At 31.1% G+C, this 27,543-nt stretch overlaps 2 protein-coding genes across 3 annotated transcripts; both read right to left on the bottom strand.

Moving 5' to 3' along the window:
• Positions 1–314: 314 nt before the first annotated feature.
• LOC137829888 (serine/threonine-protein kinase STY46-like) lies at positions 315–12,410 on the bottom strand. Of its 2 annotated transcripts, none has more exons than XM_068636907.1 (16): positions 12,035–12,410; positions 11,551–11,665; positions 10,262–10,362; positions 9,966–10,085; positions 9,511–9,565; positions 6,193–6,303; positions 5,777–5,830; positions 5,507–5,682; positions 5,282–5,389; positions 3,556–3,629; positions 3,274–3,449; positions 3,005–3,100; positions 2,559–2,639; positions 2,429–2,482; positions 2,132–2,266; positions 315–703 (listed from the first exon to the last, which is right to left on the bottom strand). In XM_068636907.1, the coding sequence occupies exons 1-16, from the start codon at positions 12,253–12,255 to the stop codon at positions 629–631; spliced, it is 1,752 nt and encodes a 583-aa protein (XP_068493008.1). In that variant the 5' UTR covers positions 12,256–12,410; the 3' UTR covers positions 315–628. The 2 variants fall into 2 exon arrangements, with proteins under 2 accessions (XP_068493008.1, XP_068493009.1); XM_068636908.1 differs by having other exon boundaries at positions 11,794–12,286.
• Positions 12,411–23,244: 10,834 nt separating this feature from the next.
• On the bottom strand, positions 23,245–26,410 carry LOC137828877 (F-box/LRR-repeat protein 10). The gene is made up of 4 exons (XM_068635619.1): positions 26,156–26,410; positions 25,865–26,070; positions 25,274–25,367; positions 23,245–25,010 (listed from the first exon to the last, which is right to left on the bottom strand). Exons 1-4 carry the CDS (start codon positions 26,381–26,383, stop codon positions 23,565–23,567), a joined length of 1,974 nt encoding a protein of 657 aa, XP_068491720.1. The 5' UTR covers positions 26,384–26,410; the 3' UTR covers positions 23,245–23,564.
• Between the last annotated feature and the right edge of the window lie 1,133 nt (positions 26,411–27,543).

Raw genomic sequence — 27,543 nt, 5'->3', positions numbered from 1 at the left:
AAAAAATTGATGTATTTCTCATTTTTAAAATTGTGTTAAAATCATACTAAAGTTGTAAGAAATCCAACAAATATTTTTTTAATTAGACACTTCACTGACACGTATCCTACAAGTATCGGCATCCAATATGTATGTCCGACACGACACACTATTTTAGAGACGTGTCCAAACAACATAATAACTAATTCAATATCTCATGCATCATCCTCTTCTTCAACTACGTCTTCAAAATAACTACATTATCTTACACCTCTCAAGAGATTTACTAGCATGATCCATGCAATATTGATAAACATGTCATCATGTGCAATAACTGAAGAATGAACTGATAATGAATTTAAAAAGGTAAAAAAATATACGTTTGATGTTAGGATTCTAATTTAATACATACCTTGAACAACTTTTATTTACAGATATAAATAAAAATGTCATAAAAGTCGAAGAAATGTGCAATTGATGATATTGTGAAAAAGCTTAAATTGTGAGAAATCTATGATAAAAGCAATGGGATAATGTGAAGATGAGTGACTGTACATGAGAATATAGAAATAAATGGGAAATGGGGCTTGTGATGGATTGATCCTACCTATGACCATGTTATGGATATCATCCATATTCAAACAACTTGTTAGTGATGTCCTCGTCTCAGAACTGACAGAAGTCGTCCAGATTTTTCCTTGTGCCGCTCCTCTCCATCTCCAATCTGCTCCACATACAAACAAAATCTCTGCTATAAACCACAAACACTATCAAATTTAATATGCTCTTTTCTTTAAACTTAATCTCATAAAACCTATTTTCATGAACTCAATTTCAAACCATCAGTCTTCACAATTCGTTTAAAGTAAATCCAAAGAGATCATAAGTAAACGAATCAGGAATGACCACAATTGTTACATAACAGTATCTCTCGCCATTAACAACTCTCCACTAATCATGCCATCTCAGCTTTAGGATCTTCTTCCTTTTATGCACAAATACCCTCCATTTCTTAGTGTCTCTCGCCCCTCATGGATCAATGCCTCTTTCGGCCCATAAACTTCTTGGCCTCCAACAACAATTGAAATGGATTTCCAACAACTTTACTATGATTCTGTTTACTCAAAACAAAGTGAGACGTGTTAATTTTAATATTCTATTTTAAACTGACTTTTCTAAAAGTTTATTTTAAAAAAATATATTAGTATGTCTTTAAAGGCATTATTTACCACAAACTCTCTTAAAAACTCCCTTCAATGTCTTTATTACCCTCTCTCTTCTCCCTCTGACAGGACTAAAATCCACACTATCTACTTTTCTAAAAATTGCTTCCCATTAACTTCTGTAATGTCCAAATCTCTAAGGTCCAAACTAACAAGAATTAATTTTTTATTAGACATTTAATAGTGTTTGAAATGTGTTAGAGTGGTGTCAACGTCAGAAACTGTTTGACACTGCTACAGTTCAAACAAGAGAAGTGTTTGCGCTTCATAAGCAATCAGTTCTGCTAGCACAACTCCCCGCCGTAATCCTCCGTTTCTTCATCTGACTCTCTCCTTCATAAGCTCCTCACAAAAACTTTTCCTCCACTACAATTTGCCTCCAACCTCTTCCTCTGTTTCTTCCAGCATCTACTTTTTGCACTTGCACAACTCCAGTCAGTGTTTCTAGCAGATATATGAGAGGAACAAGAATCAACCCACTCGCTCTTGGGTCTCTCTATTATCTCACTCGAGGTCCGACCACTAAGTCCTTTGTCCTCCTCAATTCCAATCCTTCACTCTCCTGTTAGCACCACCATTCCCTCCACGAATCGCCACCATTACCACCCTTCTGATCATGGTGATCTTATCAAATCACCAATCAGACAATGAAGAGGGAAACAATTTTCGGACCCAAAACATGGAGAAACGATGTTTCCATGTTACTAGCATTAGTGTTTACTATAATTAATGTTGTATAGTTAACATAGGAAATAAAATGACTGTTGGGTTGAAGAATGAGGGACAACCTCAGCACCAATTTCTTTTTAGGAACCAAAATCAAAATGATCGAACCCCAACCTTCCGCCCTTATCATATGAAATATGAAATACAATGCACCTTAAGACTAAAACAAAATGACACATTAACATAAAGAAATCTTGATATACCTCCTTTGCTAGCTGCTGCAAGATCTCGATAATTTCAGAGAAATCAGGTCTCAATGTTGGATCCTGCTGCCAGGATCTCTCAAGAAGTTCAACAAACTTTGGATGAGTGTTCTTGGGGATGGTGGGTCGCAAACCCTGAAACCCATTTACAGAAGTAACAAAGAATCACTACCTATTGAACACACATTTCCTTTTAATCATGTAAACCGCTATATCTTAAATTTCCAGAAGCGACAAGACAATACATTATAATTGGTGGCGTATCCTAACACACAAGTTTAAGAGAAAAAATATTACCTTTTGAACCACTCCTATAGCTGCCTGTAGGGGGGTTAAATATTCGTATGGAAGCTGGAAAAAAAACCAATAACTTACTAGAGGAAAACAAATACAGTAAGAATCTTAAGGTGTTGCAAATAAGAAATACCTTTCCAGTGAGCAACTCCCATAAAACAATTCCAAAACTAAATACATCAGCCTTGTGATCGTACGGCTTGTGTTCTATAACCTTCAATACAAAGAAATCATGATAAGAAAATATAACAATAGTTATATCCCCCATCTATTTTAGCCACCAGAAAATATTTAAAGAAGGAAAACTACTAAACAGCAAATTTTAGTGGACCTAGTACTAACATTCAGGGCTTGAGATTCATGAAACCTTCAAATTTGTTATAAATTTCCATAACAACAGGCTAACAAAAAATTCATCAAGATAAACACTAACATTAATTAGGTAGGAAAAACCAGTTAAAAAAGTGCAAACACATGACAATATAACTGATAAACAAACCATGGGTGTTAAAAGGCTCAAACAATATCAATGAAACTATTTGAACAACTTGATGACAGTAACATGAGAAGATCAAATACCTCCGGAGCCATCCATCTATATGTTCCGGTTTCTGCTGTCATAACCCCAGATTGAGATTTAACTCTAGCAACCCCAAAATCAGCAACCTTTACAATCTGTAATGGAACAAATGCACTACTTGCAGTTCTGTATGCCCAGTTTATAATATTCACGGTATTCATCCATACGTGTGGTATATTGTGTGTGTGGGGGAGGGGGGATGCAGAGTAGAAGAAGCACTGTATATATACTTCTAAAAAAATGCAAGAAAGGAAACATCATATCATACATAATTTTCGTCCATCAAAAGGTTGGCAGCCTTCAAGTCTCTATGGATTATGTTATGTTGGTGCAAGTAATTCATCCCTTTAGAAATATCAATTGCGACTTTAAGTAGGGTAGGAAATTTAAAAAAGCCCTTCTGCTTATGTAGGTAGTCATACACACTTCCACCAGACATAAATTCTGAAAATTGAAAAGGAAACAACCATTACGAGATTGACAATTGCTACATTTTTAAGGCCATGTCTACTCTGTTACAATACAACAAAAGTAATTCATTCAATTTCACCTGTTACTATGCACAAACGTGGGGGCTTGGTACATGCTCCAATGAATTGTACAACATTCTTGTGTCGAACCTTTCTGCAAGTTCCATTAGCGAGTTAAATATGGTATATGCATAATATTTTTTTAAACGATAATACTATAACTAATTTTCTTTTTTCTATTCTTATCCTGTACCAAAAGACCAAAAAAAAATAAAAATCGTCAATAAGCCAACTAAATTAAAACTTTGGCATATGACAACTAGTATCAAGTTTGATAGGAATGTAAGTGTTAAAGTACATCTGTAAACTGTTTGTGGGTAACATGTGCATTACCATAACATAGTGAGGAGATACTTAAAGTCAATCTAATATTCATTTAAGTCAATTCCCCCTTGCTTACATTAACTATGGCTATTTTTTTACAGAATGTTATGAGCAGAAAATTTAAAACTCCTAAAAAATTTAGGTTCAGATTGACATATAGAAATCAAGATCAGAGGCAGAAATTACACAAGGAAGTTGACACTAAATTTGAAGTAATTAGGTCTTCTGAGTTGATAAATCGGTGACAACTGCTATGAAGGTCAACTTCACATCTAAAGATGAGGGATGTTGAATTACAATCAACAATGGGAAGAAGCACAGAACATTGCTCCAAATATCATTATGTGGAGGAAAATAGAATTGTTATAATTACAGATCTTTATAAAATAAGGAGTGAATTTTTATAATTAGAAATATCAAGATTATATATGTATTATTAGAAACATTATTATTTATTCTAATATCATAACTTTATTATTATTAAATGATATCAAATCTACTCTATTTATTGTATTGATTTAATTTTCTCAGTATAAATAAAATCCCTATATTGTCAGAAGAATACACGATTTTACCTCAATGCGCTTTATTTCTTATAGTTTAACAAGAATTACAGCATGTACAAATTTTTAATTGTCACTCCCTCATAGTACTAGTCAATATAACACAGTAGTGTAGTGGACCAGCACTGGACCGCTACGGGAGTCAAATAGCAGAGCAGTTTTTAATATCATCCATTGGGTCCCAATAACTGCTTTAGGAAGAACAACCATGATATAGCTTACAAAAAGCCACTTTTACCCTTTGAACACCATTGTTTGGGTAGAATATCCTACACAAAAATACCTCTGTTTTGACCTCTATTCCTTCTCACTACACAAGTATTTTTTTTTCATGTGTTCTATTGTTTCTTCTACCGTCAGACTTCCCAATTTCCATTCTGTAAATTTATATCTAACTTGTTATGTTCCTTTTCTATTAATTCACCATCAAATTTCATTTTTTAATATCATTACCCATTGATCCTAGACTGAAGACGAATGTGTTGCTTGTGTACTTATTATTTATCATGAATTTCTTTAATTTTGGGTATTATTTCGTTTTGAGTATTTTATGTGTAGTGTATATACTATTTAGTTTTATTGTGTAACATTTAAAATAGAGGTCATCCCAATTCCCACTATGGTGTTTCAGAGCAAGCCGGTACACAACCTCTACCTGAGATTGATAACTAAACACTCCCCACAAAAATTGAAAGTTTTAGTAGCAAATTCCCCTTGGTCCTACTTTAAAGTTGTACCATCTTAATGAGCAGACTTTTGACATGGTCAACAATTAAATAATTTTCGAAATCAAGCTCTGAAATCCAGTCTCAGGTAGATATACTTCAGATGCTTACAACACAAATTTAATAAAACAAACCTCATGATATAGACTTCTTGTGCAAACTCTTTCTGCAATTCTGAATTTACATGCTCAGGCTTGAGAACTTTTATGGCTACTTCCTGGCTACAGTACACACCTTTAAACCTGATTTAATTAAAAATAACCAGTTAATTAAAAAGTGATTTGAAATATGCAATCAGTGCGAACATCTGACAGGAAGTAATAAAAGAAATGTATATTTCTCAGCAGATATGGACTCACAGTTCACCATATGACCCAGATGCAATTTGAGTTCCATATTTCAAATGTTTAGGATCTATTTCCCAAACATCTGTCCCATCATTCGGTATTGTCAAATGATCCAGTTCGCTTTTCATCTTTGCTTGATCAGGCTCATCAACAGAAGATACAGATTGCGGACTGGAACTCACCTGTCTCTGAAAGCATTGTTCAAATTAGACTGCACTTAATGAACATCAGTCAAACTGACTCTAACCAACATTTAGAAACATAGTATAGGGTCCAATTTACCTCAATCTTCTTCAAGACTTCTCTTTCCAAAGCTGCTTTAAGATTTTCTGTTTCCTGTTTAAATACCAAATAGTCAAGCAGTGCTGGATAAGCTGAACCTCTAACAATAATAAACATTAAAAAAGAGAATGGAAGTGATGGAAAAAGGTAACATAACAAGGTATTTCAGAATGCATGAGAAGTGAAAAATAAAGCCTTCCAGAGGAAAGAATCAGTTGGCCTATGTGGTTGATGAACTGGTGCTTGTGAAATCAAATACAGTTGCTATAACATGGTTCATATGAATTAGAACTATGCTTTTAAAAATAGATATGGTGTGGTGTTCAATGACATCAAACTTTGAAATAAACTTCTCTTTTTTCTTAACATTATGTATCCGTCAAAAACAAACTTATAGCAAATGATTATCAGCATACCTCATAGGGCCATCCTTCAACAACAAACACGTCTAATGAGTAACCATCAGTTGTGGAAAAGGCGTGTGCTTCTTGGATGTTCAGTCCAATCTCAGCAAGCAAAGCAGTTAACTGCACAAGGAGTTAGACATTTCAGTTACCATGTAGGATTTAAAGTTAGTCCAATTTGAGATTATCTAAGTGGGGTGGTTAATTGTTTCTAAGCTATCTTAAATGCCTGCTTGATCCAAGTTACATGCTAAACAATGCTAATTTATTCTTCTACCTGTTTAAGAATAAGGTAGTACTAATATATGACATTTTGATTATAAATATAACAAATCTATTACTATAAATTGGGTATATAGTTACTACAAATTAGGGATTCAATTTGTTCTTACATATTTATGATTCTGTTGTATGTACACTAACAAGTGACCCTTTTTCATGTCAGACCCATAGTCTCGCAATCCTCTCCAACCCTTTTCTGCCTCTATTCCTTAGGGTCCCTAATGGATCCTCTTTGGACTCTGGTGCTATAGTAACATTTACCATTATCCTGCTGATTCAATGTGAAAAACTAATTGGGACAACCAACTATAGTTCCTAGATTGTGCTGTATAGTTGTGGTTTCAAGTGCAAATACCTAACCAAACAAGCCAAGGTTATTCCCAACAAGTTGGAAGCAAATTGTTGCCTCTTTGTGAAGCATTTTTTGGTTTTTTATTGCACCCAAACTCCATTTGCAAAACCAAGACTCTATAACCCACTATGATCTTTGGATAAAAGCCAATAATGTTAATTAAGACAATGTTCATCATCACTGTAAACTTCAAATTTTCCTATTCATGAAAACAACTAATATCCATTAATAGCAAACTTTCCCCACTTATCATTGCCACTGGTCAGTTGTATTGTAATCATGTACCCTTTGTTTCTCTATCCTACTTTCGAAGTCCTTGGTAACTTGATTTTCATACCTTTTATCATATGATTGGAGTCTTTGCCTTTGGTTACATTGGATTCTCAACTAAAAGTTCAAGGCATTGGACAAGCACATTCTCTTCCTAACCTTCCATTAGACTCTGAACTTCATATTTCAGGAGCCCTTTAAATTTAAAACCCATTTGCAAAGTTCACTTGCACCCTTGAGTACTTTGTTCTATTAGTTAGTTAACAACTTTATCTAGAATCGATGTGCTAGATACACGATTAGAGTAAGACACGATTCTCAAGGTATATATACTATCACTATCAATTATTTTTGTCGTTATTGCTTCAAAGACTCTTGTACATAAGAACTACCTAGTCCTAATAATTTTCCTCCTATGTTCCTAGTCTCTTTAAAACTTAATCTTTTCAATGAGTCCTGTAAGTTAGAAAAAACATACCTGCCATACTACTAGTCATTGAGTCAATAAAAGGAACTATTCACCTTTTGTGTTGGTTTACTCTATTATGGGGTCCTAGTGTCAATTCAACTTTAGGCTATTGCTATTTTGTCACTTTGGTGATTTTTCTAGTAATTCTTTGTGGAAAATATTTTTTTTCTAAATTTCATGATTTCTCAACTAAAATTAAGAAACAATTTAGTTCTTGCGTTAAAATTGTGTGCATTCATGATGCTTGTGAACACTTGTCTTCCCATATTTAGTTTTTTACCTCATAAGGTATCATTTAACAAATATATTTTGCTCCCACACCATACTAGAATGATCCTTGCCATAGAAAGAACTAACACTCAGTTGAAACTACTTGTACACTACTTCACTATCATGTTCCTTTTCACTTCTAAGGTGAAGCACTTCTCACAATATGTTATCTAATCAATTGTATGCCCTCTTTTGTCCTCAACCATTAAGTTCCCTATTGCATATCTTGTACCCATAATATGCTTTCAACCTAGTTCCTCAAGGTCTTTTGTTGCATATGTTTTTTTAATGATCTCATTTTAGGTAAAGATAAGTTCCCCTTCATGTCTCGAATGTATTTTTCTGGATACATGTGCTACCCCAAAAGGGTTATGGTTATTCTTGGAGTCAACTTCAATGAAATCAACATTTTGAGACTTCACCCTTTTTGTCCTTCATTATTCTTCATGCAACCTTGGTTGTACACACTCTACACAATTTCATTTAAGATGTGAACTAAACAAGTTGACTAATGTCACTAAGGACCTAAGCGGATGCACACTTAACCGGATGGGCCAACTCGCGTACCCAACATTACCTCCACCTAAATTTCCCATTTCCACGTTGTTATAGATAAAAGGCTTGAGTTGAGACAACTCAAAAACTGCCAAGGAATAGACTTTGCCCAATCCTCTTCTACTATTGCCATTTACCCAATGAAACTATATACTACATACTTTGACTAAATACTTGATTGTCATCCTAACAATACTCCTATGAATTCGATCGCATGCTTCTTTTAGGTTATGGGGAACCATTGAAAAATCCAAGATATCGGTGTCTTGTGAGCAAACTCAACTCTTACTATCACCAGACCTAACATCACATTTGTAGTTACAGTGGTAAGACCAATTTTAGTTTCCCTGTGATAGTCATTAGGATTTGTTATAAGTATGTTTTAATACATTGAAATTCACCAGGATGGGACTGTGTTAAGTGAGGAAAAGGACAGTACCAAAAAATTTTGTTACTTTGACACTAACTAGGTCGGATTATCAACAAATAAGAGATCCACTTCTAATATTATGTTCTTATTGGAGGAAATATGATATCACGGAAAAGTAAGCTGCAAAACATAGTGGCTAGATCCAATGTCAAGCTAAATATTATGTTATGGCAACAAATACATGCAAGATTACATGGTTGAAGCAACTTCTCCGACAACTAATATTTGAGGATATCGAATATACGACACGCATCTATGGCAACAATGTTGCCCTTCACATTGCACCAAATTTCGTCTTTCATGAAGAGACTAAACACAACAAATAGATTGTCACTTTGTAAGAGAGAATATGCTTTTAGGGGAAATAAAAAAATAACTTTGTCGACTCTAATGACCATTGGTTAACATGTTAAATCCCTCAAAAGTTGTTGTTTCGATGACATTGGTAATAAGCTAGATTCATATGACATATATGCTCCAACTTGAGAGGGATTGTTAGATAAGAAAATGTAATATTGGTTAAAGTATTAGAATATTTATTAGTAGAAATCAAAGTTGTAGTTACTACAATTAGGGATTTAATTTATTCTTATGCATTTATGAATGATTGATTCTTACACTCTAATTCGTGATTCTATTGTTCCGTAATACAACATCAAATATATTCTCTATACATATTTTGACTAGAAAGATATCAAATACCTGGCTAAGAAGCTTTGGCTTGTCATCTGTTGAGATGGTGATTTCATGCATGGGACTGCATCATTTTTAGAGACAAAAATGTTTAACATTTCAAAGTAAACATCAAAATTAAATAATTTGACTAGAAACTGCATAAACCATTTGATTGTTATAAAAGCTCCACACATCATACAAGTTGAGATAGGCATATAGCAAAGTTCTTAAATTTGTCCTTTACATGATTGACTAAAAAAATACAAATAATATTATCATCACACCTCAACCTCAAGAAAGCCAAAGAATCATGACAAGATTAAAAAGCATATATATGAAAGCTACAAGTATCACAGACCATCTTCATATCCACCGCTGTATACATAGAAAAGCATATGCAATTTACACTCTACGTCATCATTAAAAAAAAAATCCATGTCTAGTTCTAAATTATTCAGCGTAGCTTGCAACAGAAGTTTCACCGTGAATATTGAACATTGGCATGTACAGATTGTTCCTCCTCTATGTCTTCAGATCTATTTACTTCAAGAGCCAATGCTTCAAGATTAGGAGAAGAACCAAAAGCAGGAGGTGGATGTATACTAAAACGTTGAAAAGAAGAAAAATTAGAATTGAAGAACTCCTGGCATCAACCCTGGTTAACTAGAATAATTAGTATTGCTTATGGAGACCCATTTCCTGAGCTTTGTTGTGATAATGGCATCCAATAATTTACTAGAAATTTATGAAATCAATGTAACAAATGAGAAAATAGTACCTCTGTCTGCTTGAGTACTTTGAAGAACTTTGGCCAGATTCTGTCCCTGGATCATCCAATTCAAGAGCGTCAGCTGAGTTTCCATCAGATATGGGATGAACCTGCACGAAGATTCCAATACCAAAATGATATTACCAACATGGACTGAGGTAAAGGATATGAATCACAACACACAAAAAATGAAAATTAAAACTAAAAACAACTTGAATCCAACAGGAAAGCACATAATCTTTACAAAATCATAGGCATGAAAATATATTTTGATTACAAGGGACTAATCAACCAAACAAATTAAGGTTGATTTGCTGACAAAATATTCCTCAACATTCTAATGATACAGTAACCTAATAGACTTTTACAATACTGATCGTGCTAGTATGCAGAGAGTGGCTCAAATGAAACATCCACAATGCTATATGAAGACAAACAAGTTGAAATTCACAAAGTATTTTATTTCTTCGATGAATAACCTAATAAGAAAAATCAAGCAATGCAGAGTTTAGAGTCCTCGACCATCATAGATCATACAACTGTAAACTGTGCCATGATCCATACGCATAAAATGGAAACAGATGCTATTTCAGGTTCGAAACAGCATTTCACAATTAAATTTGCTACCGTTTGAAACCGTCATTTTTTTTTCTTCAACTTTCCCCTTCTCAAGAGTACGCACAATCAAGCTAGCTTCAGACCGCATATTAAGCAGAAACGCAAATTAACATTTCTTAATCTTAGATACATTTAAATTATTCCCGGATGATGCGGTGGGGATCCTGAAAGAACTATGGAGAGAGTAAACCATAATCCTAAAAAATCATAAAAAGTTGGTTTGATGCTAGTTCGGCAAGAGACTGAATTGTGTTAGGTATGTTGCATTGGTGACAGTGCATGTATTTGTTTGCAGTTGCATGTGACCAAAATGGCACCCTCCTGACTCCAGACAGATAGAAGACTATTTTAATGGGTCGGAAGGATTTCACAAAATAAAAATATTGTTCACATGCAGGGAGTCCAACAAAACCTATAGACTCCATCCAGAGGCATTTAGTAATGTATTAGTATATAAATATAACATGCAAGCCTAATTGCAACATGTACATTTCATATAGTTATCCTCTGCCACGAACGAAAAGATCCACTCGGAAATGACAATTAATAAGTCAACAAAGCACAGCCAACAACAATGCTGCACCACGTGAAAGCACTAAAAAGCAAAAACTGAGAAGAAAACGAGCTAACAGCATGAAGAATACACCAGTGTCGCCCATAATGAGTAAAGATCAGGTCACCTGAACTAATCGAACTTCAATTGAAGGCCTGTTAGCAGGATCATGCGCCAACTGCAATAATCTCTTGTGCATAAGAACATCAGCCGCCCTTTCCACATTCACATCCAGCGCGTACCTGCATTACAGAACAACCTCAAAATCACTCTCCGACACCCAAAATCGCAGACCTAATCCAATACACGACACCAAACAAAACACAATCACAACAAGCATTCACTAAAATCGAGTATCTCCCGCACGCACGGATTCAGGATAAGTAGGAAAGGCTAATTCCACTACGCAAGTTCACGCTTCAGACAAAACGAATCCACCGCCAAAACCTCACGTAAACAGACTCAAATAAGATAAAATTCGAACAAAACGACGAAGAAAACGAGATTCGTACACAAAGCTGAAACGAAACACGTATGGAAATGGCAGGAGAATAATTAACGTAGTTTGAAGCGAGTATTTGAAGAGAGAAAGGAGAATGCAAGGAGAGGACCGTGTAGGAAGGCGATTGAAGTGAGCCCAAAGCTGATCGTTGAAGCCAGGCTGCATAGTTTCTTGGTGGCCGGAATCTTTCAAGCGGCGAATAATCTCATTGTAGACTTCGACCTTGTGGCGCTGCTGGCGAGTTTGCGCCGGCGAGGAGGAGGAGGAGGTGGTGTGGTGCTGCACTCCGCTGCCGCAGCTGTCGTTGCCCTCCGTCACAATCATGGCCATGGAACGACGTCGATGCGATTGGGCGTTTCACATGAAACAACGCACCTACAGTGGTGCTTTTATTGTGAGGGATAGACCTCACCTGGGTTTGTTATAATCCACTACACACGTATGCGGAATATGGATTATGGATTATGCAAATTAGAACGGATACCAAGAATTTCAAAATAATTAAAACCATTAATAAACCTTTTATTATTTTCTTACCGATAAATATTATCCGAATTTATATATTATATAATTAATAAAGATTTATATGTATAAGGTAAGTTTTTAATTTTTTTTTAAGTATAAAGACTTTTTCATTGCTGATTTAAAATTATTTATTCTTTATTTTTGTAATTATAATTAAAATTTATATAATAAATTTACTAAATTGTGTTAGAATCGTGTTAAAATTATTAGAAATCCAATAAATATTTTTTGAATTATATGTCCTACAAATATTGTACGGGGGTCGTGTCGGTGTCCGATACATGTACGACACGAATTTCACGTTCTTCCTTTCGAGAAGGATTAGAAAAATCCTATTGATTGCAATTTTCTCCAGACCCCTAGAAAAGCATGAAAAAAAGGCTCGAATGGTACGATCCCGCCGTCACCCCAGAATGAAAGGGGCGATCTCGTAGTTCTTGGTCTGTGAAGATACGTTGTTAGGTGCTCCGTTTTTTTCCATTGAGGCCAAACCTAAACCTGTGCTCGAGAGATAACTGTCCATATACTGATAAGGGACACATCATTTAAGAGGTGTGTCTGAGTCTTATAGTTAATAACAAAACAAAATAATAATAATAATTGAGGACACTTTTTTTTTTCTTTTTTTCCTTCTTCTTCCACCTACCAATATATCTTTATGTATTTTTTATTTTTTGTTTGGGCAAACATGTTACATGTGTGTTGTTAGCATGTACTTATAAATAATGGGTCTTCTAAGTTGAAATTTTCTATTCCCTTCAAATCTTCTTTCTTATTGTGTGATTGTGACGTGCAAGTGTAGGATGCATGTGTGCTTAAGGTGTATGTGGCCGTGATGGTGGAATGGTGAACATCTTCGAGGATAGGGAATCACACCTTTTTTTAGCACATAAATTACATATAAATGAGTTTTTTTAACTTTTTTTTTATAAAAATTACCACTATAAAATTTGACGAGTTTTTTTTGAATTAGATGAGCGGCACCTGTGTTGTGAACGAATGTTCTCTAACACCACGCTTTGTTATGTAAGTTAAAACAATTATATAACGGAAAGATAAGGTAATAAAATATTTGTTGGAAGACTACAAAGTGAGAATGAATGAAGTGGCGCATTGTGGGTGCCTACTCACTTGGATAAGCATAAGCCCCTTCAGAAAACTCAATTCTACCCTTCTCCACACAAAAAAATATTATATTTCATCATAAGCTAGATTAGATCTAAATATGTTTGTAAATATCATGAAAAATGTTAACATGTTTTGTATGCTATTAGAGATATGTTAGAGATCTCACAGATTAGAGTATTTCATTGTATATAAGTGGGTGTAATCCTCAACTTTATGAGTTGGTTTTATGGGGTTGAATTAGGCTTAAAGTCCACTTCGTAATCTGGTATCAGAGTCATTTTTTAACCTGTCATAGCAAGTGGCGTGAGGGGGTGTGTTGGAGATCCCACATTGACTAGAGATCAGAGTCTTTCATTGTATATGAGTGGGTGCAATCCTCAACCTTATGAGTCGGTTTTATGGGTCGATTTGCTATGAACCATTCTTAATATATAGTGTCACACACAAGTTTGTAGGTCTCAGCATGAAAGGATGACAACCAATAATTTAACGCACGAGATAATAGGTTCTGACGAAAAAAAACCCACATCAAAATAAAGATTTTTCATAATATACAAATGGGTACAAATCTCGCTCTATAAACCGATTTTGTAAAGTAGAATCGAACTTAATTAGTAGTTAAACTTGTTTATAATATATGGGGTGTCAAATTTGGCAAATGCCTATAATGTGAACACTTGTGTTTCTTTTATGAATACACCATCTTCTTCCACTGAATGACAAATGTTCCTTTTCCCATGTAGTGATGACCATCATTTGATATCCTTATATGAAGATTTGAAATGCATTATAATTTTATTTTGATGAGATATGTTCCCTCTTCACTGTAATTCGTAAGCATAATACATCATACACGTGATAAAACAACAGCACCACTTCGTTTTTTTACAATCTATGATAGTGAAATTTGAATATGAAACTTTATGGGTCATATAAAATGAAGAAAAAACCACCTTAAACATTCTTTTCACTATTAAACTCGAGTAATAAAAGGACCATGAATTTGGTCATTTTCGGAAACTGTTTAACGGTCGTTGTTCCTAAAATAGAAGGTGGAATAAGTTGACTCTTGATTAGCGTGGATTACGCTAATCAACTTAAACAAAATTATCTTATTCATTGTGAAGTTTTTTAAAAAATTGCTTATCACACGTTTTTAGGTTTTTTAGATTGTGTTAATCTGGAAAATTAATTAGCGTAATTAACGAGGATTAGGGTAATGTGGGATGAGGAAACCCGAACTCAGAAATGCACCTGCGAAACACGAGGTTCTGACACCGCACACGTGATATTCACATTCACGGAAGCATCATTTGCCAGCGTGGAAAATAATTATTCTTGGATTAAATAAATGTGTTACAATTTTAAATATGCAAGAAAATATGGGTTTCTTTTTTAATAAAAATGGATTTTTTTTTTTTAATAAAACATTTTTTTAAAATTATAGATATAAATAATTTTATTATTTTACACTTCAAATTCAAAATAAATTGGTGACAAAAAATTAGGTTAATCTGAAATCGAGACATATTAACATAATTTTTCAAATAAAGTTTTATCATATAGATATAATATTTTCATGATTGTAATTGTTTCAAAAACCACTTCATTTTAATAAAAAAAAATTGTTAAACTTTCATAAAATTCCAAAAATATGATTCAGAAACTAAATTTTTTTATTTGTATTACAATTATTATAATGATGGTTTGTTTTAACATATTTACTATTTGTTTTGATAGTTTCAAATTCTGTTCATTATCATCTTTATTTTCGTTAAAAAAATAATCTTTATTCCATTCTCTTCCATTAAATCTTGTATTTGTAAATGAAATATTTTTTAATAAGTTTTATATGTATAAAATAATTTGATTTTTACATTTTAGAATTATTTACGAAAATAATATTTAGACAGACTATAAAATATCAATATCAAGGACAGCATATCTCATATAATGTACATTTTATTTTATTTGATCTCAATATGATTTAATCATGTGCATAACATGTTCATTTGAATTATCATTAAAAAATCATTTAACTATTATTATTATAATATAAAAAGAATTAGACCAAAATTATGATTTAAAAATATTAAAGACTAAAACTATAAAAAAAATAATAGTTAATTAAAAAAAGAAAAAGGAAAAGTGACCCTTGAGAAAAGGAAGGGACGTTTTGAATGACGTTGACAGTGCAACTATCATTACTTTCTTCTTTCGCCGCTTTATCCGAATCTATGTATTCAAAAAGTCAAATTAACAGTGTTTTTTTTAAGTTTTTTTTTCTTTGACTTTTTAAAAAGCATTAACAAGTTAATATTATTGTTTTAAAAATAAAATAATATGTTTAATTTTTTATTTTTAAAACAAATGAATAAGCATTTTATTTACAAGTTAGATTTAAAAACTTTTTCTTCTCATAAGTTATCACTTAATATCAATATCTACTAATTCAAATTCGTTAAAATAATATATAGGAATAATATATTATTATTAATTTGAAGTATTATACGTTTTGAATTTATAATTTTTTTCATGATTTTATTATTAAAATATATTTATTGAGATGGAAACATCTATTAATATAATTAGATAAATTATATTGGTCATGATTTTATCATTAAAATATATTTATGGTGACCGAAACATTTACTATATGAAAATTATTAAATAAAAACTAATTTAAGATATTAAAATAATTAATTATTATTTAATTAAATTAAATATAATTGTAAACTAGAAAAATTATTGGTATTTATATTAATTTCTATTATTAATAAAAATTTATAAAATAATTTATAAATTGATATCTAATCATTAACTACCTGTTTTAATTACTTAATATTTTATATTTTAAATTAATTTTCATTAATCTTTTAAAGACTAATTTATAATATAAAATATTAATCATTATAACTTTGATAGTTAATTTATATAATTATTTTATAAATTTTTATTAACAATAGAAATCACTTTAAATATAAATATTTATTTAATATATAAAATAATATTTAATTTAAATAATATAGTAATAATTATTTTTATTTTTAAATTTAGTTATTATTTAATGATTTTTTTTTATAGTGATCTACCAATATAAATAGATAAATTATACTGAAAAAAAAACTTAGACTTGAAAGAAGTTGATATATAAAAAGATAATAGCTTGCTTAAAATTGATGTCAAGTTAATTTTAAATTTAACGAGATTAGTCATTTTATTAAAGTTAATAACTAAATGGTTTCAAGTGAGAAAGAGTAGCAATTTTTAAATTTCAAACACAGTTTTATTTACATCAAAGTTTGTGACTATATATATTTAACAAAAACAATTAATAAACTAAATTCAGTAATAAAACTAAGAAGATATTGCATTTAAATCACTATTTTTTTACTCTAATATTAGATGACATTAATTAATTATTCATAGTTCGAATAAAATGTCAAATGAATAGTTTGAGTGGTGTATAATAGTATTGTGATATAATGTCCACATATTACCCCAAACAAAAATCTAATACTCATAAAATAAATGTTGTTTATCCATTTTAAAATAGATACTATAGACTAAGCAAGTGATATAAAGTTTTTAAGAAATGAAAACCAAAGAAAAATATGTTACCCTAACTAAAACTACATTTTTATAAAAAAAAATAAGAATATTTTATATGAATACAAAAATTCTAAATTAAAGTTTTCTAATTGTAGTGGAATTATAAACATATTTAAGTTCATTTATAAATATGGGTTGTTTTTTTTTTCAATCTTCATATTCATCATCTTAAAAAAAATAAAAAATAAAATAAAAAGAGAAGGTTTAATTTATGTAGTACAGACACTGACAAGGACACGACACGGACACAGACATATGTATAATCTGTAAGATAGAGAGACACAGATCTATATATTATATAATTATGAATTATATAAATTGACAATAAAAATTTATGTGCATTGAATATGTTTCAGTTTTTTTTAGTATAAATATGTTATTTTATGGTTGGTTCAAAAAAAATTTGTTCCTTATTTTTATAATCATAATAAAATATATATATATATATATAATAAGTTTGAGTTTTTAGAAAATTAATGCATTTTTGTTTTAAATTGTGTTAGACCTGTGTTGGAATTGTCGGAAATCCAACAAATATTTTTTGACTTTGACATTTAACCAATAAGTGTCATACGAATGTCGTGTCTGATATGTGTGTCCGACACGAACACGCCATTTAAGAGGAGTGTTCGAGCTTCATAGGATCCAATTAATAGATTGTAATTAAAAAATATTTGGATATTATAATTTATCACGTTACAAATATAATAAATTGTGGCCCAAAGGTAATAAATGATGGAAGATAATGAATCCCCAGATACAACCTCATCCATGGGTTTTTCTTCATTGTATAATTTCGGATTTGTATAAGATAAGATAAAAGAGGGAAGAAAATATAAGAAAAACAAATTAGAGAGATTAAAGAAAAGGTATTGTTTTAACTTGTTTATTTAAATTGGTTTGTCCCATTTTTGCTAAGTTTTGTTTATGGTGTGCAACTTCCAAATCAATCCAATTAATTAAATTTTAAAAACTCTGAAATTTACAAGGCGTAATTACTCTAATGTTCATTGGGTTTAATAATACAGTGTGACTCAATTTGATGAAATATAACCTAAATTAATTGTTATAATCCCTCAAATTTAACCAAATCTTAAATAATCAGATTTTTTTTATATATTAATTAAATCTAACTCTACTTAACTCAACCAATTTAGTTTTATTATTGTTCCGATTGTAAATTTAGTTTTATTATTGTTCCGATTATAAGTTCGTTAAGATAACATTGATCATCATATCTAAAAAGTATTGTCCATTTTAAAACCTGGTTTCAAAGAAAACAAAAGGATTTATTTAATTAATAGAGTATAGTTAAAAAAAATTGATTAAGTTTGTATTTGATCTATATAAAAAAATAAATTATTTCATTTTAAATGAATTCTTGAAGTCATTATAATCATAACACTAAATTCATTTTATTGATACATAAATTTACTCACAAATTCAAATATTTCATCAAATAATTGATAAAACAGATTTAATATGTTCGGTCTCTAAAGCAAACTTTTATTTTTTTTATTAAAAATTTATTTTTAAAAAATTTGCGAATCTCTATCCTTCTTATCTTACCTAATTTCCAAAGTTTTTTTTTCGACTTTTTTTTAGATATCACTTATGGAATCTTAGTACTCTACATATGGAATTTTAGTATTAGTAATAGATGACATAAATGAAGTTTAAACCACTCGTCTTTTATAACAAACTAATAATTCCAACGGTTTTGTGTTTAAATTTTTTTTCTATGGATTAATGGATGAAAATGTATATAAACTCTCATTAATGTCGATTTTTTGACGAGATCAAACCTAAAGAGTCAATAGTGTACCAGAACAATTATAAAAAAAAAATATATGTTGTTAGACAATTTAGTTATTTATCATTTTAAGAAAAACATATTTAGAAATCCCAAATTAAAAAAAAATATTTTTTTTCTTCTAAATTTTGTATCTTTTTGACTGAAGAACATGAAATATGAATTGGGTATTAGGCCTAATAAAAAAACTTAAGAAATCTAGTTCAAAATAAGAACAATAATTATGAAAACTCCACTATAGATACACTTGTGACTTTCTCTTCTCTCCATGGTACAAATCTCTATTTAATAATTCATCACATTTAAATGTCAAAAGTTTATCTTGCAACGAGCTTTTTTAAATTAATTGTAATTTTTGACTTTGTTAAGAGTTTTTTTTTTATTCTCCATAATCTCATTCTACATTAATTAACACCCAACTTGAGGTCAAGCCTCTCTACAGTGACAGTTATACTTTTTGTACGATTTATGAGATGCAATGTATATTCTAATTGACAACGTTGATCATGTGGTTCATTCCTATTTGTTCGTATTATTTTTATAAAAAAAAAACAAACTTACCTTAGTAATATCATGTTTTCGGATAATATAACTAATATTTTTCTTTAAAAAAACTTTAAATTTAATTGTATAAAACTAAAATTTACACCTAGTTATGTTATAGAATGTGTATTGTGATTTAAAATGAAGAGATATTTTGTGTTTTTCATAGCTGAGATTAATTGGTATAAGAATAATAATATAATGAAAAAAAATGAATGGTTGGTTTTGAAGGTTCAAAAACAAGAAAATGATATGTTGTATGAAAGAATTTGACCTTAGAATTCACAACTGTATTCATAAGCTTTTCTTTCACGTGCCGGAAATGGGGTATTTCTTGCCAAATTCAGTTAAGTTTGGTTGAAGTATTAATTGTTATTAAATATATATTTTTATTTAATTTTTAAACGTGTATTTATAAAGATAATGAGGTTTTTGAATATTTCGGTATGTTAATATAATCTCATATCGTTTAAGAGTTGAGACTAAAGACAGATTATATACTCATTTTTTCTTCAACTCATTCTCCATAGCGGTGAACTCATTGACGAACGAGATTCTTGAGTGTTCCGGTATGCCAACATAGTCCTACATCGTACAGGAGTTGAGGTCAAAGACAGTTTATATATTTTTTTCTTACCCTCCACAAAGGTGGACTACAAGGTATTGTGGACTCCACGACGAACGAAGTTTTTGAGTGTTCCATTAATTGTGATCCATTGGGGATAGATCAAATTTTTCATTTTTTTTATCCTTTTGAATTTTTTTTTATCGTTGTCAAATACAATTTATATACTCCTTAGAATGAGCTTGTTTGGGCGAGATCCACATGTGGTGTTTAGGCTTTTTTGCGAGTTTGGAACAACTCTAGTGATGCTGTTTCTGAAACATTGTCCAGAAAGATTTTTTTGTTGAAATTTTATGAAAGAATCCCAACAAAATTTCAAAAGAAACACGACAAATTTCAGCTCAACGGACGAACGAGTATTCAGTTAAAAAATGATTAAACAGTTTTACACAAAAACAAACTTTTCTATATACTCCTTCAACTCACCCTCCCTAAACCCTAAACCCTAAACCCTAAACCGTAAACCGTTTCACAGAGTATATTCTACAACAACTTTTAAGAACAAAATCATGAAGTAACACTGACCAGGATTAAAATGAATAAGTATTTTTTGTTTAATTGAAGGTTGTGCTTGCCAATTGATGCTCTCCACACAAATCCACAACATATTTGTCCACAATGAGTCACACACACATACATTATTGAAGAACCTTTTTGTGGGTTGTTGGAAAGAAAGAAACCATAACAGAGACACTCTGATAGCATTTTTTTTGGTGAAATGGTGGTGGAACACTGCTTTAAACCCGTGACTCTCACAACTCAAATAAATGGTGAAAGGAAAGTATCCCAAAACCATTACATTTTCAACTAATATACATATTCAATGCATATGTCAATACACTAAAAAGAAAAAGAAAACTAGGTTTATCATCTAACTTTAAAATATATCATAAATTTAATTATTTTTTATAAAAAAATCCATTCTATTAAATATTTAAATTTGTACTTATTTACATATTTTGTCGTTTAATTTTTTTCAAGATACCATTATTATTATTTTCTTGTATTTAATTTATTAATCAACTCGTTCCTTCTTTCTTTAATCTTTTAAAAAATGAAAAGACAAAATTAACTATAATCACATCCCAGTCATGTCATTGGTAACAAAATCAAACTATACGACACTTAAATAATTTTTGTTATCATTTAATAGAATAATTTTTTAATATAAAATAAATTGAAAATATCTAAGTTTAAAAGATATATCAAATTTAATTGAGTCTATTTTTAATAATCATTAACAATAGAGATTTATTTTTGTATTGTATATTATATTCTTTTCTTTTATCTTTATATTCATTAACTATTTTTGTAGTTTTGATTATCTATAATAAACTACTCGGTAGTTGTGATACAAAATAGAAAATAATTTAATGATATAATTACAATAACTAATAAAAATTAAACTATCTTATAACTGTTTATTACAAATTTTTTTATGTTTTGTTATTTTTTTATTGAAATAATAGTTATGTAAAAAAATAATTTATTATTATTTTCTATATCATAAAAAATTGTAAACATATTTTACTAGTACATAGACTTTTTTTTTTATTGGATGATAATGTTAAATAAGTACACTATTAACCCATTGAATCTTTTCTCTTTTGAAAAGTTGACTGAAAGTATAAATATATAATTTCATTCAAAAAGTTTTCCATGTGCAATTTCTGGGATGAACTAAAATTAGTTTATATATATAAATATTATTGTATATATTTTTAGAAAATTTATTTATAAATTAAACATAAACTAATTTTAGTTTATGAAGAAAACTAATTATTTTTCAAAAATACTTTAGTTTATGTCTCGGGGTGTGGGGGAAGGAAAAACAGTCTGGAATAAAAGGAGTGATGAATTTGGGCTGGATTTCTTTTAAAAATCTAATGGGCCTTTAACAACTTGTAGGGAGTTGATTCTCCCTGCACCAGACAATTCAAATTTGCACCCAACATACTGATGTGAAATATCCATTTTGCCCTTAATGATTTATAAAGATTTTGCATTTTGAATATTCATATTCGTAAGTCAAATCACAAAGTTTTGGATATGCAAGTTCAGAATTAATATGTCATTTCTGAATTTAGCCATCTGAAAGTTTACTTGGACAACATAAATAACATCCTAAATGTCAAAATAAGCAAACATAAATGAATTATGGATTTCGATTTCCATCACCATTTACAACTCATGATTCCGAACATGAAAATCCAAAACTCATAACTCATTTTCAGATATGGTAATCCAAAAACTTAAAATAAAGCTTGAAAATGACCTTTTAATATCGAAATCCAAAATATATAACAACCATTTTTAAATTTTTGTATCTATACAAAAAAAAAAACAATGTTAAATTTTAAATTTTATGTTAAATACCACTCTTAAAGAATACGATTGTATATAATCCTTCAGTGATTCTTAACAATTATAATAAGAAATTAGTTTTTGATAATAAAACCGTAACTAATCATGTTCCTCGTAATAATAATAATAATCTATAAAATTAATAAAATAAAATTTCCTTTTAACTACGCTTTTGGTAGACACAAGTTTTTACAATTTTAGCATTGAAGTAACTATTTTTTAAATTTAAATAACTATTCATAACAAAAATTATCTTACAATAAAATCATAAAAATTATTTATTTTTGTAATTACTTTTTAAAAATTTATAAATATATAATTATCATTATCATTATTGTAAAAAAAGTGAATATTGTATGTGTTAATAATTAATCAATCATATACTTAGTCCACATGAAACATCAAACACAAATACAATTTATTCATGACTTTCCTTTATGTTTTAAAATTTTGTACTTTTTAAGTTTCCTGAATAAAATTATTGCAGAAAGAAATTAGAGTTTTATACAATTATCCTTTGTGAATTCAACTAATTAATTATTATAGAAAGTATACTAATAATGATTAAATAAAAAGATTTAACTATCCAACCACATCACAATATTAATATATGATCTAGTAAATTTTGAAGAAAAAAACTCAACAAAAATATAGGCAAACTAGAAGGATTTGAAAGATTAAAGAAGATCAAAATATTAAGGTGAGAGAATTGGTCAAAGTAAAATTTAGGGCAATTTTACACAACATTATCCATAGAAAGTTACATGGAAGGATCATACAAAAGTTTTTGTTTGGTACTAAAACCTGTGACAAATAACATCTAGCTAAAGAACAAGTTACAACAAACATGAATCTAGGGTAATTTTACACAACATTAGAAAGTTACATGGAAGGATCATACAAAAGTCTTTGATTGGTACTAAAACCTGTGACAAATAACATCTAGCTAAAGAACAAGTTACAACAAACATAGATATATACATACAGAGTCATCACATAAAGACACAACAACAACAGTATAAAAGCAAGTCACACAACCATTTCATCATTGTTTTCAGCATCGCCCATCTCTTCATAGTCACTGTCAATATCTGCTTCAAGAAGCCACTGTTCAAATTCATCTACATCATCATAATCATGTGTGTATAACCCATCTGAAGTGTCGTAGGGATCAGCCCCAAGCTCCTCACCATGGCATGCCACATGTAAGAAAGGTCTGCTTCTGGCTAAAGCATCTACCATGTCTCTGTTAACATTTCCAGTCACTCCCAACCATTTGAGCCTTGGAAAATATGGTTTCTTCAACCAGCGAAATGCAAGTGCTGTAATGCCACCACAGTTGTAAAGATCTAACAATCGCAAACTGCTTCCATGTTTGGCCTCATCAATCAGCATTGAAGCTAATGCCATGACTGCAGTATCACCAACTAGAGGGCACTGTCGCATACGGAGTTCAAAGAAGGGAATCCTACTTTTTGCCAGCAGCAGAACTCCATTATCTGAGAGGTTAGGGAGATTAGATAGATCCAGTTCTCGCAATTCCAGCACACAGCAGCCATTGAATAGAGCTGTGATACATTTATCAGTTAGTCTCTTGCAGCCGCGAAGAGACAATGCATACAGTGAACTAATGACAGATGGTCTTAAGTACAAAAGCCCTGCATCAGTTATATCAGAGCCATCTAATAGTAAAATTTTCAGCATAGAAAGAGTGCCAATGGCTTGGAGAGCTTCGTCCCCAAGGCTTCTGCAATCTCTCAGGTCAAGAATTTTGAGTTCCTTGTTTAATGCCAAACTCAAAACAGCATGGTTAGTTAACAGATTGCACCGTCTTAAGCTAACATGTGTCAGAGTAAGGGATGTTGCAGAAATATCATGAAAAACTAGATCAGTTAAATGAGTCCCATGAGTGACCTTAAGCTTGTATAAGCGAGAGCAAGAATGCAGGATGGTTTTGAAACCAGTGTCTGTGACACGACAAAAGCCACCAAGGCATATGCTTTCCATGTTTGCACACTTGTCTGCCATTAGAAGTAATGCCTGATCATTCACTCTTCGAAAGTAGGTGATAAGAAACTCTTGGCTTCGAACCAAAGAAAGATGTTTCAATCTCCCAAGTTGATTAATTTGTTGAAGACCAGCATTGGTAAGGTCAAATGTAATTCTTGGTTCAATCAATGGTGCGTCTTGAAGATCCAAATGAGTCAAAAAGATTAGGCCTTTGGATATTGTGCCAATCATAGCATCAGTTATATAGTCCACATTAAGACATAGTTTCTGAATGCTTGGAAGTATGGAAGGTTGAACGGGATTTGAGGGCATATGGGATCCCAAATTCGGGCTCAGTAGTTCAGTGACGGTAACTGAAGAAATGTAGCCAATTTCAAGAGAAGCAAGTTTCTCTGAAGCAGAAGCCCACACTCGAGCAAAGTTGTGACGTAGAAAGAGGGAGACATCAAACATCAGAATCAGCTCCTACCAAAATAATCAGACTACATCTTAGACCCAATTAAATCAACAATCAAAGAACACTGCCATATTTACAACTAGAGATGCTACAATAGATTATTATTCAACATGGTAAATACGTTTTCCTAATCCAGAGATTTTGCGGTGTAATCATGTATTAAAAGTTTGTATCAAAACACAACTAAGGAACTGTACGCAAGTTTTGTCATAATATTATGTTCCCAAACGTTGAGATTGAATAAAGGCTTTAACTTTAAATGCACGCTTACTTCCAAATGGGAGCAACCGCTGAGCAACTCCTCCAGATCGGAAATATGAATGGCCCTCCCTCTTTTCTCGGCGACGGAGCCAAGGTAAAGAGACCTAAACGGGAAAAAAATTATAAACGGAAGGAGTAACTCTGATACAATCCTAATTTGCATCTTCATTTATAGATCTCCTTCTTCATTGTTTTGATTTAAATATCTTCTACTGAAGATGAACACTATTGCCGAAACAACATGAAATTGAGACACTTTTACTTGTTCAAAGTTCTCTCTAAATTGTTTCTTGGTAGACAAATTCCTAGATTCCTTTTAGTGTTGGACCTAACCTCACTCTAGAATTGCTAGGAAAATTTATAGATTCCTCCTAATAGTTCACTCTAGAAAGTAAGTGTTGCCTAACCTAATTCACCTTCATAATTTTTATCTCTATCAAAATTCTACAATTCTTCATGCTTCCGCAATAGTGCAATAGTCTTCATCATCCGTAACAGATATTCAAATCAAAACAATGAAAAAAATCTACAAACGAAGATGCGAGCTAGCATTGCATGAAACCGAAAAAGCGAGCGATGCGGGAGATGAGAGAGACGAAACCTTAGATCCTTGCAGCGGGTGCCGATCTCGGACAAGAGTCTGCCACTGAAATCGGCGCAATTGTGGAGGGAGAGGTCGTGGAGGGAGGGTTTGAGGAGGAAGGCGATGGCGGAGTCATCGAGGCGGGAACAGTCGAGCTTGAGAGTGGTGAGGTAGGGATTGGGCGGCAGCAAGGGGCGGAGAAGGTCGCCGGAGGGAGCAGTGTCCTGGAACAAAACGGAGAATGAGTTTGGGAAATTTCGGAAAAAATAAGAAAGAAGAAGGTTAGGAGAGAGAGAGAGAGAGGGGTACGAGGAGGTTGAAAGAGGGGAGGAAGGAGAGGATGTGACGGGCGCAGGAGCGGAGGGCGGAGGAGGTGGAGGCCAGGGAGCAGATGGAGGCGATGTCCAGCTTCGTCATGACGGTCGCCACCAGCGCCGACGGAAGCCCGTCGAGGCTCGCCTCGCCGGCGCCACCCGTTTCTTCCTTCGATCCCATCGCACACGCACACGCACTTTCCTCGGATCCTCTCTTAAACATACATTCATAAATGAAAAAATTAAAATAATTCTTAGACCATAAAAATAAAAAGTTATATTTTTTTCAATATAAATAAAAACTAATTAAAATATTGATTTTATAAATTTTATATTAGAGTCAATATTTTAAAATAACCTTAACATTAATGTAACATGGAAACATAAAAAAAAACGTGTTCTTAATTATTTTAAAATCAATTATTCACAATTTTTTTTTTTGTGTTTTATCGTTTAATCATAGCAGATAAAACTCGAGAATTAGTTGGTGCATAATCAAATTCCAACTCAATTATTTTTCTTGGAATGAATAAAAATAAGGTGAGTATTCTCAATTATATCTGTTAATTGTTTTTATTGAGTTATGTTAAATAATATTTAGTTGAATCAATGTCTTTTATTTTTGTTTTTTTTTTTTTTTTTACCTTATATTTATCTTTCTCGTGTATTTGTTGATTTGTTTTTTAAAATACTGTTCATTTATCTTAAAATGTGCTTTTTCAATGTACTTTTTCATTATTCTTTAAATTTTATTTTCATTTTTATATTTTTAATATAATTTTTTCCAAGTATACTCTTATTTTATTTGATATGGACAGGGAGAAAATAGTGTGATGATATACAGAGCAAAAATATAATCACATCTACACTGAAATTATAAGAATCAAGTGGAAATAATTGATAAATGAGGATATAAAATTAAATAATATTTTTCTTTATTTGAGTGAAAATGTATACTTTGAATTTGCTTCTCCAAAATTGTTTGACAACTCATGTGATTCTACATTCAATAACTTAAAAAAGTATGGAACAAGATTAAATTTATTGTCCACTTAAAAAATTTATTGTGCAGCGTGTTTGAATTAAGGAAAAATTTTGTTAGGAGAAAGTGAATTTATAATGATTTGAGAGAAAAACATAAAAAAAAATAAAGTTGTTTAGATTAATGATTCGTAAAAAAAATTTATTGAAAGTTGTGACTGATGTAATGATTGTAAGAACAATTTTAATTTTTAAAATGTAAGTTTACAGATTTACCATTATTTATATAATTATTTAAATAATAAAATATAAGATATTTTTATTTAAAATTGAGTTAATTAAATTTTTATAAATTATTTTTAGTACCCTTATATTAAAAATAATTAGTTAATAAATCATTTA

This window comes from Phaseolus vulgaris, chromosome 7 (genome assembly GCF_000499845.2).
Source record: "Phaseolus vulgaris cultivar G19833 chromosome 7, P. vulgaris v2.0, whole genome shotgun sequence".
Taxonomy (NCBI): Eukaryota; Viridiplantae; Streptophyta; class Magnoliopsida; order Fabales; family Fabaceae; genus Phaseolus; species Phaseolus vulgaris.
Note: the sequence above shows the minus strand (reverse complement) of the source record. Positions and strands in the feature narration are given on the sequence as shown.

What these genes read in the sequence shown, in the direction of transcription:
- LOC137829888 (XM_068636907.1), bottom strand. Translation starts at nt 12,255, where the DNA reads ATGGCCATGATTGTGACGGAGGGCAACGACAGCTGCGGCAGCGGAGTG. An exon ending in TTGAAGGATGGCCCTATGAG is followed by an intron (nt 5,831 to 6,192) that starts GTATGCTGATAA and finishes GTATTTAAACAG; the next exon opens with GAAACAGAAAATCTTAAAGC. An exon ending in GGGAGTTGCTCACTGGAAAG is followed by an intron (nt 2,483 to 2,558) that starts GTATTTCTTATT and finishes TTTTTTTTCCAG; the next exon opens with CTTCCATACGAATATTTAAC.
- LOC137828877 (XM_068635619.1), bottom strand. Translation starts at nt 26,383, where the DNA reads ATGTTTAAGAGAGGATCCGAGGAAAGTGCGTGTGCGTGTGCGATGGGA. An exon ending in ACCCGCTGCAAGGATCTAAG is followed by an intron (nt 25,368 to 25,864) that starts GTTTCGTCTCTC and finishes TTTCCCGTTTAG; the next exon opens with GTCTCTTTACCTTGGCTCCG. An exon ending in GCGGTTGCTCCCATTTGGAA is followed by an intron (nt 25,011 to 25,273) that starts GTAAGCGTGCAT and finishes TTATTTTGGTAG; the next exon opens with GAGCTGATTCTGATGTTTGA.